The sequence below is a fragment of the Callionymus lyra genome, chromosome 18 (genome assembly GCF_982586985.1).
Source record: "Callionymus lyra chromosome 18, fCalLyr1.hap1.1, whole genome shotgun sequence".
NCBI classification, from domain to species: Eukaryota; Metazoa; Chordata; class Actinopteri; order Syngnathiformes; family Callionymidae; genus Callionymus; species Callionymus lyra.
Window position 1 is genome coordinate 9909362 of NC_141835.1, and position 18410 is coordinate 9927771.

General features: G+C 38.9%; 2 protein-coding genes across 2 annotated transcripts; one reads left to right on the top strand and one right to left on the bottom strand.

Moving 5' to 3' along the window:
* The first annotated feature begins 172 nt into the window (after positions 1 to 172).
* Positions 173 to 3956, top strand: brms1la (BRMS1 like transcriptional repressor a). Its single transcript, XM_087779643.1, has 9 exons — positions 173 to 296; positions 737 to 887; positions 953 to 1043; positions 2408 to 2535; positions 2611 to 2690; positions 2764 to 2860; positions 2916 to 3005; positions 3076 to 3140; positions 3225 to 3956. The coding sequence occupies exons 2-9, from the start codon at positions 749 to 751 to the stop codon at positions 3342 to 3344; spliced, it is 810 nt and encodes a 269-aa protein (XP_087635769.1). The 5' UTR covers positions 173 to 296; positions 737 to 748; the 3' UTR covers positions 3345 to 3956.
* On the bottom strand, positions 3957 to 18046 carry mia2 (MIA SH3 domain ER export factor 2). The gene is made up of 28 exons (XM_087779642.1): positions 17894 to 18046; positions 17093 to 17226; positions 16849 to 16935; positions 13182 to 16785; positions 12921 to 13094; positions 12691 to 12767; positions 10599 to 10730; positions 10482 to 10503; positions 10311 to 10399; positions 10137 to 10208; positions 9948 to 10058; positions 9817 to 9888; positions 9644 to 9748; positions 9446 to 9568; positions 8812 to 8952; positions 8488 to 8578; positions 8356 to 8423; positions 7770 to 7840; positions 7576 to 7677; positions 7409 to 7505; positions 7247 to 7314; positions 6954 to 7039; positions 6783 to 6896; positions 5908 to 6042; positions 5687 to 5842; positions 4855 to 4907; positions 4612 to 4774; positions 3957 to 4548 (listed from the first exon to the last, which is right to left on the bottom strand). The coding sequence occupies exons 1-28, from the start codon at positions 18012 to 18014 to the stop codon at positions 4328 to 4330; spliced, it is 6489 nt and encodes a 2162-aa protein (XP_087635768.1). The 5' UTR covers positions 18015 to 18046; the 3' UTR covers positions 3957 to 4327.
* Between the last annotated feature and the right edge of the window lie 364 nt (positions 18047 to 18410).

Here is an 18410-nt window from a genome sequence, read left to right on the forward strand (position 1 = left end):
ACTACTCAAATGTACACTAAAAAATGCGAGTTAATAACTCAATTAAAAACTATTCTCATGTATTTCGAGCGCTTTGATTGAGAAATGAATTGTGGGTATTGTAGTTGTTTGTCTGTTATTGTCTCCCACTGGGCAGATGACGCTCGTCACGGGTGAACTACATTTCCCAGCACGCTTGAAAAGCGCCCACCGAGATTTGTTTTTAGCATTTCGTGGCCACAGTAACTGGCTTTGTAATCGCTGTGGATGATTCGTTTTTAACAGTTTGTGACTTTTGTTAAGACTTCGAGTACGTGGTGAGTTCTAAGATAAAACCAAGTCTTGTTAGCGCTGAGGATTTTCTGGACGAGTTATTAGCCTAGCTAGCATGCTAAGATGCTAACGCAATTAGCACAACTGCATTAGCTTTTTTTCTTAAAACAAATGTTAATATAATAAAAGAAAACCGCCACATAAATTGTATTTTAAAACCGAAAGAAGATTCCTATTTGAAGTGATGATCGAAGGTATCCATAGGAATCTGCGCCTGTTGACAAAGTGTAAACACTGTTTACATACGTTAGTGATGCATTAAAATCGTATATTTTTGTTAAATCAAAGTAATCATGAAGGGTTATTATATAAATCTAACATGTTCTTATATACGTGCTGATCGCTTAGAGCAAAAGTAAACCATTATTGTCGATTAAAATATTATTTTCAATAAAACAGTATTAAGGATTTGTGTCGCTGTCAGGCTGGAGTTGTGATGCCGGTGCACCGAGACCGAGACAAGAAAGACACGACGGCAGAAGACATGGAAGTGGAAGAGCAGGACCAGGAGGCTTCCAGCTCCGAGGAGGAAGATTCCGACACCTCGTCCGTGTCGGAGGATGGCGACAGCTCCGGTGAACTTGGAAAAGTTATAGCTCACGGTCCAGTCGCGGGTCTAATGCTTGTATTTTTGTCGCAGAAATGGACGAAGAGGACTGTGAGAGGAGGAGGATGGAGTGTCTCGATGAGATGTCCAACCTGGAGAAACAGTTCACTGACCTCAAAGACCAGTAAGAACAGCTTTGAATATGGGGGTGTGTGTGTTGACTGGAATCTGGCGATACGATACAGGGACAACGATACAATATATTGTGATACTGTAGTAACAATATGTTTGTAGTATTGTCAAGTACTTGACTCTGGTGTTGTAGAATTTACAGACCACATGACTCTTGACGAAGTCGTAACTGTTTTCATTTGTTTTGAAACCAAAATATGTCCAAACATCAGCTTTAAAAGCTGTTGGAGTCGACTGTATCCTCTCGTACTAAGTCATCGCCTGGATTTCAAAGTTACTTTTGCAAAATATGTCCAAACATCAGCTTTAAAAGCTGCTGGAGTCGACTGTATCCTCTCGTACTAAGTCATCGCCTGGATTTCAAAGTTACTTTTGCAAAATATGTCCAAACATCAGCTTTAAAAGCTGCTGGAGTCGACTGTATCCTCTCGTACTAAGTCATCGCCTGGATTTCAAAGTTACTTTTGCAAAATATGTCCAAACATCAGCTTTAAAAGCTGCTGGAGTCGACTGTATCCTCTCGTACTAAGTCATCGCCTGGATTTCAAAGTTACTTTTGCAAAATATGTCCAAACATCAGCTTTAAAAGCTGCTGGAGTCGACTGTATCCTCTCGTACTAAGTCATCGCCTGGATTTCATTGTTACTTTAGCAAAATATGTATAAACATCAGACTTAAAAGCTGCTGGAGTTGACTGTATCCTCTCATCCTCAGTCAACTCCGGATTTCATTGTTACTTTAGACAAATGTGTCCCAAACATCAGCTTTAAAAACTGCTGGTGTCGACTGTATCCTCTCGTCCTCAGTCATCGCCGGATTTCATCGTTACTGTAGAAAAAAATGTCCAAACATCAGCTTTAAAAACTGCTGGGGTCGACTGTATCCTCTCGTCCTCAGTCATTGCCAGATTTCATCTTTACGTTAGAAAATGTGTCCCAAACATCAGATTTAAAAGCTGCTGTTGCGACTGTATCCTCTTGTGCTCAGTCAAGATTTCAGTGTTCCTTTAACTGAACAAGACGTGATGACTACTAACATTTTGCGGCCGTAGGTTTAATTGCGACACAAAAATGAACAAACGGCATCGATATCAATGTTAATTGTAGATTTAAGAAATGTATATATTTATTGTACAAACACTTTATTAAAATGTAAAAAAAAAGAACAACGATTATGTATTTTAATCTGAAAGCCCAAAAATATATATATATATATATATATATATACACATCAAGTATTGTGAAAAGACATTGCGATATATCAGTGTTTTCTCGCACCTCTTCTGGGGATCAATAAAGTAACTATCGATGTATATTTGTAATCATGTAACGTGTCATCAAGGGTTCTTGTTCTAAGGCTATACCGCGAGCGCCTGAGCCAGGTGAGCAGCAAGCTGACGGAGGTGGAGGCGGGTCGAGCGGCCGAGTACCTGGAGCCTCTCGCTGTTCTCCTGGAGAACATGCAGGTCCGCACCAAGGTCGCAGGTGAAATAACTGGAAAACCACTTTCTGACACAACCTCCATGTGAACCACAATGACTTCAAACTCCCTTCGCCCAGGAATCTACCGGGAACTATGTTTGGAGTCCGTGAAGAACAAGTACGAGTGCGAGATCCAAGCGGCGTGCCAGCACTGGGAGGTCAGGAACGAAACCTTTTTTTTTTCGATTGCCCACTTCAGCTATTTATACTCTTTTTTTTATCTGGGAGCAGAGTGAGAAGTTACTGCTGTTCGACACAGTCCAGAGCGAGCTGGAGGAGAAGATACGGCGACTGGAGGAAGACCGACACAGCATAGACATCACGTCAGGTGAGGAGAACGACGAAGGAAGGAGATAAAACGAGTAAAAAAATGTCTTCATCAGAGCTTTGGAACGACGAGTTAGCCGGGAGGAAAAAGAGGAGAGACGCCCTCAGCCCGGATAAGAAGAAAAGACGACCTTCCGTCGTGTCCGATATCCTTGATTTTCTGCGTCTTTTTCTTTTTTAAATCACGTGACAAAATGCGTCCTTAACGTCTCTCACGTCCGTATATCGTCTACATGCTCCCCGACCTGGACATCCTGGAGGACTGGACGGCGATAAGAAAGGTTCGGTTCCGGAAAAAAAATGTCTGACGATGGTTAAAAGACGATTGACTTATGTTTTTTTTTTTTTTTTTTTATAATCGCCAGGCCGTGGCGACGCTGGGCCCGCACAGAGGAAAGGCCGACCCGGACGCCGTTGCCGGCGCCACCACCGCCTCCATGTTCCCGTTCCGACCCGACAGAAACAGATCCATTCTCAACTGCTGAGAGCATATAAGATAAAAAGGACTTTTTTTTTTAAAGGTCTTTTAAGATGAGTCGAAACTGATATTCCTTTTTTTTTTTGTTAATGTGAACCTGCAGCTCACTTTAAACGACGCATGCGTTTCCATTACAAGTCGAGGCTGTAGTTATTTTTTTGTTAAAGTTCCGTTAAAAAGTGGCGACAAACCTTCCGGATTTTTTTCCGTGAGAATCCTAAGAGTGCCTGTCGAGTCATCATGATGGAGAGAAAGTTTGCCTCAAGAGTTGAGGAGAGAAAATATAGGAAGTGCACAAAAAACGACCGTCCACAGCATTAGGAAACAAAACTACGTTCAAAGAAAAAATGTGCCACAAGCTTTTCTGATCTACCTCTTTTCTACGACTTCTTCCTCTTACGACTCCAGTTTATATTAAAATAAACAACATACCTCTTTCCTACACAATCTTCCTTCGACGATCAAGTTTCTAGGGGTGATTTTTTTGAAAGACGTTTTTTTTCTACGTTCAGGTGACATTGTTTTGTGTGAAAATGTGTCGCGTAAAGTTTCTTCCTGTGATGTTTTCTCAATAAACCCGTTTGTTTTTATATAAACAGTCTTAAAAAATTGACTTAAACATCGTCGATACTCTTTTATTGTTTTGTACAAAATTCAGCTTGAAAAAAGCTTCCAGTCGTCATCGAACAACATTCTACTTACTTACATTTTTTCGGGAGTCACTTGAATCAAATAAGGCCCTTCAGGTGTCGTACAATTCAAGTAATAACACGATTATTATCACTTAAATAAATAAATTACGGGGGGGGGTCGACGGATGGTTTTGATTGAACCCCCTCACACTCACACGGGCCGCATGCACGACGCGCTTGAGCCGAAATCCTTAACCTTAACCTCGTGTTCCTCACGAACATGCTGCTGGTGTATTAAAAACCACCACATGGCACAGACGAGGCAGAACCTCTGATCAACACTTGAAACTACCTTTTTTTAAATCACATCCTGAGGAGACGACTGGTGCTCGTCGGGTCGGGGAGGAAGAGACGCCTGATGGGGTGGAGGAGGAGGTGGACCCATGGAGGGCGGCGGGAGACCGTCCTGGGGCGGGTGGTGGCGTCCCGGGGGGCCGTAGGGTTGCATGTGAGGTGGAGGAGGTCCGCCCGGGGGGAACCGAGGAGGCATCATCATCCCGGGAGGAGGAGGAGCCCACACTGGAGGAGAGGATTTGAGATTAGATTTAAAAAAAAAAAGGGTAAAAAGTAAAAGGGTCTCACTCGGCATCATGGGAGCCGGACCTCTGGGCGGGTAGAAGTCAGGAGGCGGGGGTCCGTAAGGCCCCCTGCGAGGAAAGGGGCCGTCCATGGGTCCCATGGGAGGCGGGAATCCTCCGCCTCTGAGATCCGCGTCAGGAGGAGTCCTTCGATCAGGAGGACCGAGCTGAAGGAAAGAAGAAAAAATGTGATTATATATAGAAGAATGATTTGGGATTTCATAGACATGTTAAAAGAGAAACTGACCTCTCTGTGGTTCGGGTCAGAAGGTCCGAAACTGTTTTCTCTGTACGGGCCGTCTGGGTTATAGAGTTAGATAAATGAAGTGTCAATCACAGTTTGATAGTTGCAGTACGTTATGGGCATGATGTGCGTTTAACATCATAGTTACACAACCATTACTTACTTTATCAAAATACAAACTAGAAATGATTTATGGGTCATTAAAAAAAAGTTAATTACTCATTTATTTTTCAAGAAAAATCAAACTTTAAAGATAAAATATATATATATATATATATATATATATATATATATATTATTATGTATCAGTACCACCTTAATACTGAAGGGTTTAATTTAACATTTAAAATGTTGAAACTTTTTCTTTTATTGTAGTCGTTGTATGTTTTTTTAATTAATAATTTTATCAAATTGTTTGAATTGCTAAACTAAATAAAAAAATGTGGGTATTTTATAGTTAATAAAGAGACGCGTCGACGATCTGTAAATTTGTCTGTATTTTTGAATTATTGGAATTAGAAAATCAAATTCTGTGTGTAAAAAAACAAACATTCATTTTGAAAATATTCAATTTTTTTAATTGAAAATATAAACAAATATATTTTAATTCACTGCTTTAATGTACAAATTATTGAATTCGAACATTTCATAAAAACAACTTTCAATATGGAATTTATGGAAATAAATGATTAAAAAAACATAATTAAATTCTTTAAAATACACAATTTAATTAGAAAAATTCATTAAATTAATCATTTCTAAAACATTTGAAACAATACATTTAAAAATTCAATATTCTGATGAATTAAAAGACTTTTTTTTTCCATCATCTCACCTGACATGTCCGGAGGAGGGGGCCCTGGGGGACCCCGCATATGAGGTGGAAGAGGGCCGAGTGGGTGGGAGCCTAGTGGGGGAAGAGGTCCCATTACTCCAGGAGGCGGCAGAGGTCGTCTGTACATGGGACCTCCTGGCTCTGCAAACATGTAGCCTGACCAAGAGAATCCATGAGAAAACGTAGATCCTCGTCAGCAGCAGGAGGAGATCTTTACAGACCTGGAGGACCCATCGGCCCTGGTGGGGGTCCCCTCCGATCTCTCTCCCATGTGGGGGAGATGGAGCCGCTGTCCGAGTGAGGACCACTGCCTTCCCTCTCGCCCGGGACGAGGGGCTCCAGTGGAAGACGAGGCACTGAAACATCAGGTGGAAAAGATAGAAATAAGAAGTGGACAGGAAGACGAAAGATGATCAAATTTCCTCGTAACAATAAAATAATTTAAATCTTTAACAACACCTACAAGATGAAAACTTTTTTTTACCATTATTTTTTACTGAAATGTTGTTCTTTTTTATAGCATTGAAATATGTTATTTTAATAATACATGTACAATCTGTTATTTAATGTAATCATTTCTATATTAAAAAGGTCCCTTTTGTTTTTATTAAATCATTTAATTTGAAAGAGTTTGAAATTCTTGTTCTTATCATTCAAAAATAAATATTCTAAATTCAATATATCATGGGATTGTCTGTGCCGTCGCATGATTGGCTGAAAAGTCTGATCAAGTAGCTCGGTACTTGTTTGGTAATGTCTTAAATTAAATATAAAATGTATTTTATATTTAATTTAAAAGAACTTAAGGTATTAAAAGAATACATATTAAAAAATACAGAATTTAGAAGAAAAAAAAATGATTGGAATTAGAACATCAAACTATATGTGTAAAAAAAAAACATTTTGAAAATAAATGTATATTTCTAATTGATTTAACAAATCTACAAAAGACTGAATTCAATTCAAAAAGATAATCCAATGCTTAAAAAAAACAAAAAACATTCATAGTGAACCTTTCTATCCACAGCTATACGTCCATTCTATTCATTTTATTTTGTATAATTAATATAATTATAGATTTAATATCTTTACTAACTTCTTGGAGACAGTCGGAGGGGCGGCGCCTCCATCAGTGTGGGAGGAGAAAGTAGCGTTCTGGTCTCGGACGAGGGTCGACCCAGAGGGGACGGACCGTAGGGCGACCTCTCTCCTGAAGAGTCATCAGTCACATTTAAAATATTAAAAATAGTTGAAGTGAAACGCTCACCTCTGAAAGGCAGCGGTCGAGCCAGGGAGTCCAAGGCGTTGGGGTCTTTGTCGAGGGCGTCCAGTTTGAACTGTGTGTCCGTGAGCCTGCGACCCAAAACGGATTTGTAAACAGACGTCGCAAAAGCAAACATTGACCTTCTAGAAACTTCTAGTGAAGCTTTAACTCTTGTCGCCATTTAACAACATAAACGATAACGATGACAAATCAGCTTGAATTTGTCTCGTTACCAGGAAAAGTAGAAGCAAACGTTTCCTTCATCAAACACTAAATTAACAAGATGTGATTCTCACTTCTGCCTGATGAGGGCGTTCTCTCTCCTGATGTCTGTCAGGTCTCTCTCTGCCGCTCGAGAAGCCAACTGAAAATAGATGCAATATTTATACATTTAATAGAAAATAAAACACGAGAGTTCTAGTCAAATATTTTTACATGAAACTTCTTGTTTATCTCACCCAGTTATTATTCGCCCTTTTCCCATGTGCTGATATTTGTGTCTGGTACGATTGTTTGGTTTTCTCCAGTTCCTCCTCCATCTCTTCTGCTCGCTGCCTTAAGAAGAAAAAAACACAAAAATCTTAGTACTTAAAAAGTTTTTTCAAACTGTGTGAGGGCAACGTACTTGTAGTTTTTGACCTCCTCGATGGCCAGGGCTATATTTTTGTCTGCTTTGTTCAGCTTCTCCTCTTTCTGCAGACGCTCCTTCTCCTCCACGGTGAGTAGTCTTGGAGCAGAATATTTTACATTATTAACATTATTATTATTACATTACATTATTAACTTAGGTAGTATCTACTTCTATTCGGGGGGAAATACCTGCGAAGTTTGAGCTCGTTCTCCTGGTACATTTCTGTCATAATCTGCAGTTTCTGTTGCAGCTTCTGCACCTGAAAAGGTTGAAAAATATGATAATAAGTTAATATCAGTCGCTTGTTTTCATGCGTTTAAAAAGTCATGTTGTTTCGTTATTTATTACTGTAGACACTAGCCTCTGGGAATATCAAAAATATCCCTTAAATAAAGATTGCATAAATTGTTTTACCATTATAGCACTTTTCCTTCTCTTTTTTGTAGTTTTTTTTATTGGAATACTTGATGTGACAAACTAACAATTTTATAAATTAGTCATGTTGTCGTTTTCTCTTAACAATTGTTGATAAGAGAGAAAGTTGAACTTTCAGAGAGATTATTTTTATTAAAAAAAAACCCAATGAAAATTAAAAGAACATAAAAACAGATTATAAATCATAATAATAATAGTTATTATAAAACATGCATATATGTGCATATACATACTATAAATTACACATACAGTTTATCTGATACACACATTATAATTTGGTTGAAAAACAGTATTTATGGAGAACAAAGTAAAAGAAAACTGACAATAATAATAATTTACCTGTTCCGAGTAATGCTCTGAGTCCATCTTCATGGAAAGCTTTTCCTTCTCCATCTCTTCAATGTTCACTAGAACAAAAACAAACAATAAAACAACAAGTTTTTTTTAATGTTTAGTCGACTCTTAACTCACCCTGTAGATCTTCCTTTGCTTTGACTTCATCATTTAGTTTGGCAAACACCCTGTCCTTGTCTTCATCCACTGACTTGAGGTCAGCGTTCAGCTTCAGGGGAAATAAATACAAACATTTAGATCATCCAGTGGACAAATGAAGAGAAGCAAATGTTGAGGAAAAATGGGGAAATGGATGGAAAAGGAGAGGAGGAGAAAAACAATCGGGTTTATGGATGTTTTAAAGGAGGAAGAGAGATGTGGCTTTGTTTAATGAGTTGTTCAATGAGTTGTTGTGAGAGGATAGTTCCGACCAGTTAAACCCATCCTGGTTATACAACTTACCTTAGCAGCATAAATGAGTTTCTGGACTTTTTGGACCTGGATTTCACTCTGTCCGTCTCCCCCTCCAGTGGTTCCGTTCTCATCTCCGTCCTGCACGTCTGAATCCCAGACTTTCATTTGTAACAAATGATCGGTCAAGGCCTAAAAATCCCACAGATTATTGTATTAATCCAATGATCGATCAATAAAATATAGCATTTTGATTAACGCTTTCAATTTGCTCGGGGGCCACATATACACTTGTCACTGCTGTAAGGGGCTGTCAAGCCTTAAGAAAGAAGGAACTAAATCCCTAAATAAAATAGATTTTAAATGTGATAAAAAGTTTACTTTAAAATCATAGTGAGTAAATAGAAAAAATAACAAAAATTACAAAAAGACTTTATAGTTTTCTTATATGTTGAATTGAATAAATAAAAATACACTTTTTTGACCTCCTGAGTGCTGCAGAAACACAGCATGTGGCCCCTGGGGCTGCACTTTGCAAAGGTTTTATAGGGACCTTGAGAACCAAACAACTTCATTTATGAAAAGTATTTAGTAATGTCAATATAAATGATTAAAGACACTGAAGGATTCTTGTGAATTTTTCTCATTATCACGCTCAATCATGAACGAGTGAATTCATCTTTACCGTTAACCGCTCGTCCTTGTTGGCCACGTCCTGGACCATCCCAGTGTAGCTCACTTCACATCTTCTCATTTGCTCCTCCAGTTCGCTCACACGCTCGGCCCAACCTTCCACCTGCTGCCTCAACTAACAAACAAACGACAGATTTAATTAAAAAAAAGATCATGCCGAGATAAAAGATAAATCGACAAGAAACTCTACCTGAGCGTTGCTTTCTTGTAGTTGTGTGTTTTCTTCTGCTGCAGATTCTAAACCTCTTTGTTTTCTGTCGCTGTTCATATCATACACTTTCAGGGTGGTTTGTGCCTGGACAGGAGGAACAAATTACTTGGAAAAAGTCAATAAAAATCAGCCTTAAATTGTCATAACCGCACCTGTTCCTCCAGTGATTGAAGCTCTTTGCTTTCTTCTTCATATGTTTTCAAGCTTGCCTCAAGCACTGCTATCTATAAGAGTAAACTTTTATTAATAAGTCATGTTTATCTAGAGAAGAAAGATGAATTACCCTTTTTTCTTGTTCCAGCCTGTGTTCTCTCTGTCGATCTAGTTCTTCCTTCAGCTGCGTTAGATTTCCATCCATCTCCGTTTTAGCCTTTTCCAGTTGTTTGGCTTTGGCCTAGCGAAACAGAGGAAATAAAAACGATTGATAGTCTGAAAAAAAGGTATTATTACGATGAATACAAGCTTCACTTACCTGCAAGTGTTTTGACTTTTGAGTTTGCGCTAACATCCCATTGCCCCTCATGATGTCTTCCAGCTCATTGTACTGTAATCAAAGAACAATACATTGTTAAGTGAAATGAATGGAATTCAATCCTTCCGGTTCAATTGATGGTCAAATAACTCTTTTAACTGGAAAAATACAAACCTCTTCTTGATATTTACTGACTGTCTCAAGCACTTCACACTTCTCTTCCAGTACTTTAGCAACCTGACTGGCCATCGACCGCTCTTTACCTGAAAAAAAACCCAACAAAACTCTTATAACAAGAGCAGTAAAAACAACATTTTAACATGGATGTATTAACTATCCACTTACTTCTATACATTCTGCTTTTTATCTTTGGAAAGACAAAAACAGAAAAATGGTTATTATTAATAATTAGATGTTACATATCGACGTTCTACGATGTCCATGTTAATGTCGCATACGTACAGAACTATAACATCTGCAAGTGAAGAGCAACACTGTGAATAAGCCCAACATGCTGGTGATGATGACCGGTTCCCACGGGACTCCATACAGGTCGGGCCCAGGTCGGATGTCATCGGGCAAAGACGACACCACCTGGAGAAAAAAAGTAAAATTCACATAGTTCTATGTAATGACAAGTTATATCAACTTTTTATTTAAGTGTGTGGTCTTTTGAAGAGGGATTCACTTCTTACTTAATAAAAAAAAAAAACTAAGTAAAGATACATTTGGATAACTTTGATTTATAGTTAAACAGAGAAATCTTTTTTTTTAAGCAGGTGAATCTGTCTGTTATTTACAAAGCTATACAGCGATGAAATAAAATGCATCAACAGCAGATGTTTGACGTAAGAAATAATAACTACTGTGTTGTGAACAAGAGCCGTAAAAGGTTTTAAAACAAGAAGGGAACACCTGCCACGTGTTGCTTGTCCAAAATATATTACAACTCAAAGCACACAGCTGGATCTGTTTGCTTATGGGTGTGTGGAAGAAACCTGAGGTGCAATAATGAATTTCAAACTAAGAAAGCAGGATGAATATGTGGCTGTAAAGGTTAACACAGTGTCCTTAATCCTGTTACAAAAAAAAAAAACTAGCATAAGAAGTCACATTTATATGAAAAGGGAATGGAAAATATGCAAATATTTGGATAAATAACAATAAAACAAATACTAATAAGACATTGGAACGACATGTACAATAATAAAATGGAGTTAATCTTCCTTTTTTCCCACATGTAAGTACTGAATTTGTCAGTTATTTTTGACAATGAAGCAACATCATAACAAAGTATCGTTAATAATAGATTCAATCTTGTCATTAGCCGGTTAGCTTTAGCCGTCCAAGCTACTTTTAAATTATTTAAAGAACGTTGACAGCTAGTCACGGCAACCAGAACCATTGGGATATATTTAAATTGAAGATAAATAACGTTAAATAACGAAAAATGCAGGAGTTGTTGGGCTAAGAAGTTAGCTAGCTAGCATATGCTAACACAACCTGCCACATAAACCTTACATCCTTCACTCGCTCCACGGCGACACTGTAGTACGCCTGGGCCGTGGTCTCGAAGTCCGCCGCCAGTTTGTCACTCGCCGAAGGATCCGCCATTTCGTCGATGTGAAATGTGTGCAACAAAAATAGTTCTTGTGTAAAGTGACATTGGGTTCCGAGCTCTGGATGCGACGACAGCGGTAGTACAGAGAACTCAGATCCGATTCACAACACCGACACCGAGGGAGAAACTGTAACGAGCGGCGGCGGGGGTTTCTCAATACTTTTGTCAATATATTGTTAATTTATGTTTTTATTGAAGCATTTTTAAAATATTAATAATTCTAATACGTCACTATATTCGAATTTATAAAAACACGATTGATTAAAACTGTAATTAAACGCAGAAAGTTACCAATTGGAGAATTTGTTTTCACCCAGGAACTGAAAATGGTTCACTCCAAACGTCACCAATTGTGAAATGCCACACTGGCATTCTGGCTTTAGTTCAATAGAAAACAGGTGACAAATAATTAAACTTGTGTTTAATATCTTGTCACAAAGAGCATAAAAATGATGAAAAATATGACAAATATTAATTTAAATTGTAGCCACAAAGTATGAAATTATTTGTATATGATTTACGTTTAATATAAAAAATCTTAAAAGTAAAATTAACGTTTTTTTGCGTGAAATACATTTCTATTCTTACTTTTATTTCATTTAATTATTTTTGTAAATTCATCTAATTATCAAATTTTAATTTTATTTACTTTTTACTCTAGATTTCTTATCTTGTTTGCCCCTAACATGTAGATATTCTCATTGCACAACACTGTCCAAACTGTTGTTCAAGGGAAATAAATGGATTTATATTATATTCTTTATTTGTAGCAGCTTTTATTTTTAGTAATGTATTGTTAATATCAAGTGTTATTTGAACACATTGTTACATTTCTTAAACAATACAGGTCTTCAGACCCGCAGAGACGAGATTGATCTAGTATCTCTTTTTGAAATTCATTATGTGTAATGTTTTGTTGTTGTTGTTTATTACCTTTAAATAGAATTCCCCGGCTTCTTGAACACGCGCAGAAGTGTGAACAATCAAATCCACAAAATGCTCCGCAAACCCTGCAAAAGTACCAGAAAAAACAGTCAAATTTCTAGAATGACATCACATCTCAATTATTCTTTGATTTAAAAGAGTTTGCATGAAGGTCTTCAATCATTTTGGGAGGTTCATGGGGATATTTTTTGAGCCTGATTATGGACTTATTTGCATACCTTCCACTGACTCTATGAGAGAGACACTTCCTGTATTTGGCATGTTGTCTTTCTGTCTTTCTGCTTCCTCATTCTCTTCACCTAAGAGCCCGTCTTTCTCCATTTTTGACTTTTCGTCGATGCTGTGCTTCTCAGTTTTGATGTTTGACTGGCATCTAAGACCATCACAACTGTCTGTATTCAGGAAAATAAAGGCATTTTTTAATGAGTCCATCAGTGATTTGTATCTAATTAAAGTTAAATATTTCTTTGAATATATACCTTGTTGTGTTTCTTTTTCAAAGTCTGTTCTGGTGCCGAACGTTTCTCTCACTCTATCCAGAACTATTTGGAGTTTCTGAAGCGCGACCCGGGTTTTGTCTTCGCCCGGTGTCGCCAAACCTTTCTTATGGTATTGAAGGAGAGTCTCTATGTCCAACAATATGGATTTATCGTTCTCGTCAATGGCGTCCTCCGACTGGCCCACGATGAAATCCAGGAACTGCAGTTTGGTTTGTCCGAAAAGATCCATCAGGACGTTCATGTGGTCCAGACCCACGTGAGCCACGAGGCTCCTGTATTGTTTGAGGAGAGCTTTGTTGACTCTTTCCATCTCTGGAGGTGGACTCCTCGGGGCGGGGGGTGTTTGGGAAGTCGGGTCTGGTTTTGGTTCTTTCTTCTGATCTGGATCTTCTAAACCCAAACCTGGTTCTGGTGGTTGGTTCATTTGTGTGGCTGGTGAGCTTCCGAAATAAGAGAAGGCATTTTTGAAAAGGCCGAGCGCTCCCTCTGTTTCACCCGCCATTTTTGTTTCTCCACTTCCACCCATTTCCATCTCATCCCCACCTATGTCACTCGTTGGGTCTGTTTGAGGATCATCTTGATGTTCCTCATCATGGTTCTCTTCCTTCTCTTCCAACTCACTTCCATCCTTTTCTTCTTCTGCTGTCTCAGTGCCGTCGAGGTGTGTTTCATTCTGAACATCTTTCAGTTCTTCTCTTCCTATTACTTCTTCTTTCAGCTCCTTCAAATCCTCTTGTTCAGTCGCTGCTGCCTCCATTTGCTTCTCCTCTTCAACCATCTCTTCTTCATCCTCTTTGACATTCTCTTCTTCGGTTTCTTCCTCTTCTTTCTCCAACTTCTCATCATCCTCAACCACGAGTTCCTGTTGTTTCACTTCTTCTCTTATTCTCTCCATCTGGTCAATTCCCTTCTCCTCTACTGCTTCTTCTATCTCCCATTTCTTGTCTTTCATCTGCTCATCACCCTTTTCCATTAAGATCTCTTCTTCTTTTATCGTCGCCTCCAAGAAGTCATTGTCCTTCAATTGCTGCTGCTCCTGCTTTTCCACCTCTTTTATCTCCTGTTCATCCTGTTCCTTCTCTCCATTGACCAGCTGTTCTCTTATCCCTCTGTTCTCTGATGTCATATCTTCTTTCGCCGCTAGCCTTTCCTCCCGTTTCTCTTCCTGTCCTCTTAGTACTTCCTGGTTTCTCTCACGCTTCATCTCTTCTTCTGAGACAATCTGATGTATTCCCTGCTTTTCCTCTTTTAGGTTTTCTTCATCACCTTCAGCCTCCTCGTTATTCTCCTCTTTTAGAACCTTATCTTCAGTCTCTATATCACTTTTCTCTTCTTCTATATTTCCAGGCATCTCTTCTCTCTCCTCTGTCTCCTTTTGTTCCTCTCCCACTTCCTGGTTTTCCACTTCTTCTTCATCGTCCTGAATCTGAACTTGAGCATCAAGTCGATTTTCTTTCTCTTCTATCTCTTCCACATTCTTTAACACAACATCTGCACTCTCTGTCGCTCCTCCACCCTCTTCTTCTATCTCTTCGTTCTCCAGTACCGTGTCTGCTTTCACTATAGGCTTTTCTACCTGCTCTTCTTCTCTTGGTAGCTCCTGTTTATTCTTATCTTCACTCCATTCTTGTGTGACCGCCTGATGCTCATCCTTTTCTCTTTGCTCCTCCTGGTCCTCCTCTTTATCAGTCTCTTCTTGGGGTTCCTCCTGATTTGTATCCTCCTCTTCCTTTTCCTCTTCGATAATCTTATCTTCATCTTTGTTTCCCAATTTCTCAACTTCTTTACCAGCGTCACTAATCTTAACTTCACTATATTCATAAATTATTTTCAGATTATTCACCATATTTTCTTCCTGTATTTGTAGCTCTACTGCATTTAACTCTGGCTTCTCTTCGTTCTCTTCATCTACCATCCCAATCTGTTCTTCTTCCTCCCCTGTTTGCTCCTGTTCATCTTCGTTCCCAAGTGTCTCAACTTCTTCTGCAACTTCTGCGTCAACATCTATTTCCACCTCTTGAGATTCAGGGTTTAACTCAACATTGTCCTTTTCTGTCTTTATGTCTTTTATGTCAGTCTTTGGTTGGACCATCTCAAGGTGAATTTCCTTTTGTATCATCTCCTGATCTTCCTCCTCCTTCTTCACAACATCTTCATCATATTTACTACTCTCAGTTATTTCCACATAATCCACTTCACCATCATCTTGCATCTGCTGCTCTTCTGCTTTCAACTCTGACTTCTCGTCTTCCCTGGAGTCAACGCTCGACTCCTCTATGGATTCCACATGAAGTTCCTCTTCCTGAACCTCTTTTACTTCTATTTCTTTGTCATCCATCGTTACTTCATGCACTTCCTGTAGAGCTTGTTCGTCTTTTTCCTCCGTCTGGTTTGGGGTTTCATCAGCTCCTAAATTGACATCAGTTTCCTTTGAGTCGTCCTCCTTCTCAGAGTCTTCACCTTGGGTTGACGATTCCACACCGACCATGTTTCCATCCACGTATTGAGTGATTGAAGGATCACTGGAAAACATTGCTTCTGTATCGTCGTCTTCTTTTCTCAGATTCATTTTCTCACTTCCATCGATCCCACCTGTGTCATCTTGGTGATCAATAGCTTCGGATTCTGCGTCATCTCCTGTTTGATCATCTAAGCCAGCGCTTTGATTTTGCTTCACCGACTTTTCTAATTCACTAACTACTTCTTGCGCCACTTTATCATCTTGATTCGTCACATCTTGTTGACCTTGAAGTCGATACACAACCTCACTAAAAGATTCAACAGAACCAGTGTTTGTATCGACGGGTTCTGCGTTACTTGTTAGATGTTTATCCTCTAACGTTTCCTCGGATGTCGTTTCTGCATCCACGCTTTCGTCTTTTCCAAAAGGCAACATGTCTTTGATTCCTAGATCGAACCAGGAGCTGGATCTCTGCTCTGTTTCTCTTTCATTTGATTCCTTGTTAACAGCAACGGTTGGTTCTGGATTGTTACCGCCCAACCCAAGAGTGCTGGAGATCCCGTCCCCCAACCAGGCGAATGTTCCCATGTCTTCCTGCAACTGACCACCTTCCAGATCCAGATTCATTTTTCGGCTTCTGAAACTAGCTTCGCCTTCGTTATCTTCACCGATCTTTTCATCATTTCCTCCAAATCCGATCCATCCAGAGACAGTAGAAGCGAGAGACTCCGTGTCTCCTAGTTTATCTTCCTCACTGGACGAGGAAACAGAATTCTGAGCCTGATTCTCTGCGACATTATCGCTTGTCTCCTGGTCCTCGGGTTGCTCCTCTGTTGTAAAACCCAACCATGTCGACGGACTCATCCAGGAAGACGACTCCAACCCACCTTGTTCGTCCAGATCCTCGAGCGATTGCTTTTCAATGGCAACGTTTCCATCGGGTTCGCTTTCTGGTAAAGTTGTTGTCGCAGTAGGTTCTTCTGAAGGATGTTCGGTCGCATCTATCTGCGAACCTGCTGAGTTGGACTCCTGATTTATGAATTTTTCGCCGTTACTTTCGGTATCCAGATGACTGGTGTCAAGAGGATAGCCGAACTCATTCATGCAAAAGAAATCCGATTTCTGAAAAAAATAAAACACAATAAATATGAAGATTTAAACAGAAAAATCTACGACAGTACTGACCTGTGTTTCAAATACTTTCTCCTCGGTGGTGTAAATGTGATCCTCTTTTACTGCCTCCTTTGGAAAATATCCAAAGTTTTGGTTGATCTGAAACGAGATTATGTTCCTCGTATTAGTCCTGACGTCAGCTGGACGTCACCGGGATAAGTGGATGTAACCGTCTTGTAACCTCAACTACATCCTTTTGTTTCAAAGCCTGATTAACTCACGAGTTATTCAAGTGGTAATAACAACAACAACATACACTTCCTGCCCACAGGTCGTCTCTCGTCCCGGTTAGTTTTTGGTAAACGGTGATTATTTCTCCTCTTTGGAAGTTTAGGAAACGGCAGTCTTTGCCACGATGGTCCACTATGGCGTGAACCCTGCTCAGAGGACCTGGAAAGAAAACAAATACACAAAGGTTTTAGGGGCAATCACAATGGAGGATACATTTTTAATACATATAGATTGTGGTAAAGGAATATCCTGATCTTTATAGTTGATTAAATAACATAAACAGTGTAAAAATAGTGTTTGACTATTAAAAAATGTTGCTTTTATTTTTGAAAAACATAGCTTATTAGTTCTTGGGATATCCCCGATATATAAAAAAAAACAAAAAACATAATACAGTTGAAAATACATAAAAGGTTTCATTGTATTTCAATTTTTTACAACAAAATAATGAAACTACACAGTCAAATAAACATTCACTACAATAAAAATATTGTTTTTTTTTCCACGTTTTCCATAGCTCTGTGGTTACATTTGAACATTTAGTTATGATCTTTTAAATCATATCAATCATATCCTGAGAAATCCTGGCGATGACTTAGGACGAGAGGATACAGTTGACTCTAGGAGCATTTAAAGCTGATGTTTGGACATATTTTGGTTTGAAAATGTTGTTTACTCTTCACAGCAGATGTTATCAAAGAACACTTGGAGTTAAACTTATACATGATCAATATGACAGAATCCACCAACTATTCAGAGAAAACCATGGAAAAAATGAAAAGACAGCATCAACATCTAAGTTAAAGTAGCAAAGGTAAGAACTTACTTTCACATCCAGATCCTCCACAGATCTTGTAGTCGGACAACAATCCAGAATTCTCGCGAGGTAACGTCAGGAAAATAACAAAAGTACTCCATGCGATTGCAACATCAACCAAAGCATTCATTTTAAGCTGATTTGGATCACATCAGAAAAAGCAACAAGAGAAATACGAGTGAATGGACATTGAATCTAGAGCTTCCTCGGTGGCTCAGAAGATTGAGTGGTGAGAGGAGAACGATAGATAAGATATCAAGCTCCTGGATAATCATTAACACACGAAATAGTGTGAAAATAAAAATAATCGCCACAATAAAATTGTATTTATACATTTAAATGCATTTATGAATATAGTTTTGTTTATAAATCTTATGAGACTTTTCGCAGGTCAAGTGAAATTTGTTTAGACGGTTCTTGCCGTCACGTGATCACTTGTGAACTTTGTGCTTTTGGTAGCGTCGTCACCATGACAACACCTAAAAAAAAGTACGCCATATTACATTCGAATATTAATTTCGTGACA

What these genes read in the sequence shown, in the direction of transcription:
- brms1la (XM_087779643.1), top strand. Translation starts at nt 749, where the DNA reads ATGCCGGTGCACCGAGACCGAGACAAGAAAGACACGACGGCAGAAGAC. An exon ending in CGGCGTGCCAGCACTGGGAG is followed by an intron (nt 2,691 to 2,763) that starts GTCAGGAACGAA and finishes ATCTGGGAGCAG; the next exon opens with AGTGAGAAGTTACTGCTGTT. An exon ending in ACGACCTTCCGTCGTGTCCG is followed by an intron (nt 3,006 to 3,075) that starts ATATCCTTGATT and finishes AACGTCTCTCAC; the next exon opens with GTCCGTATATCGTCTACATG.
- mia2 (XM_087779642.1), bottom strand. Translation starts at nt 18,014, where the DNA reads ATGAATGCTTTGGTTGATGTTGCAATCGCATGGAGTACTTTTGTTATT. An exon ending in AACTCATTTATGCTGCTAAG is followed by an intron (nt 8,579 to 8,811) that starts GTAAGTTGTATA and finishes TTTCCCCTGAAG; the next exon opens with CTGAACGCTGACCTCAAGTC. An exon ending in CTGACCCGAACCACAGAGAG is followed by an intron (nt 4,775 to 4,854) that starts GTCAGTTTCTCT and finishes TCTTTCCTTCAG; the next exon opens with CTCGGTCCTCCTGATCGAAG.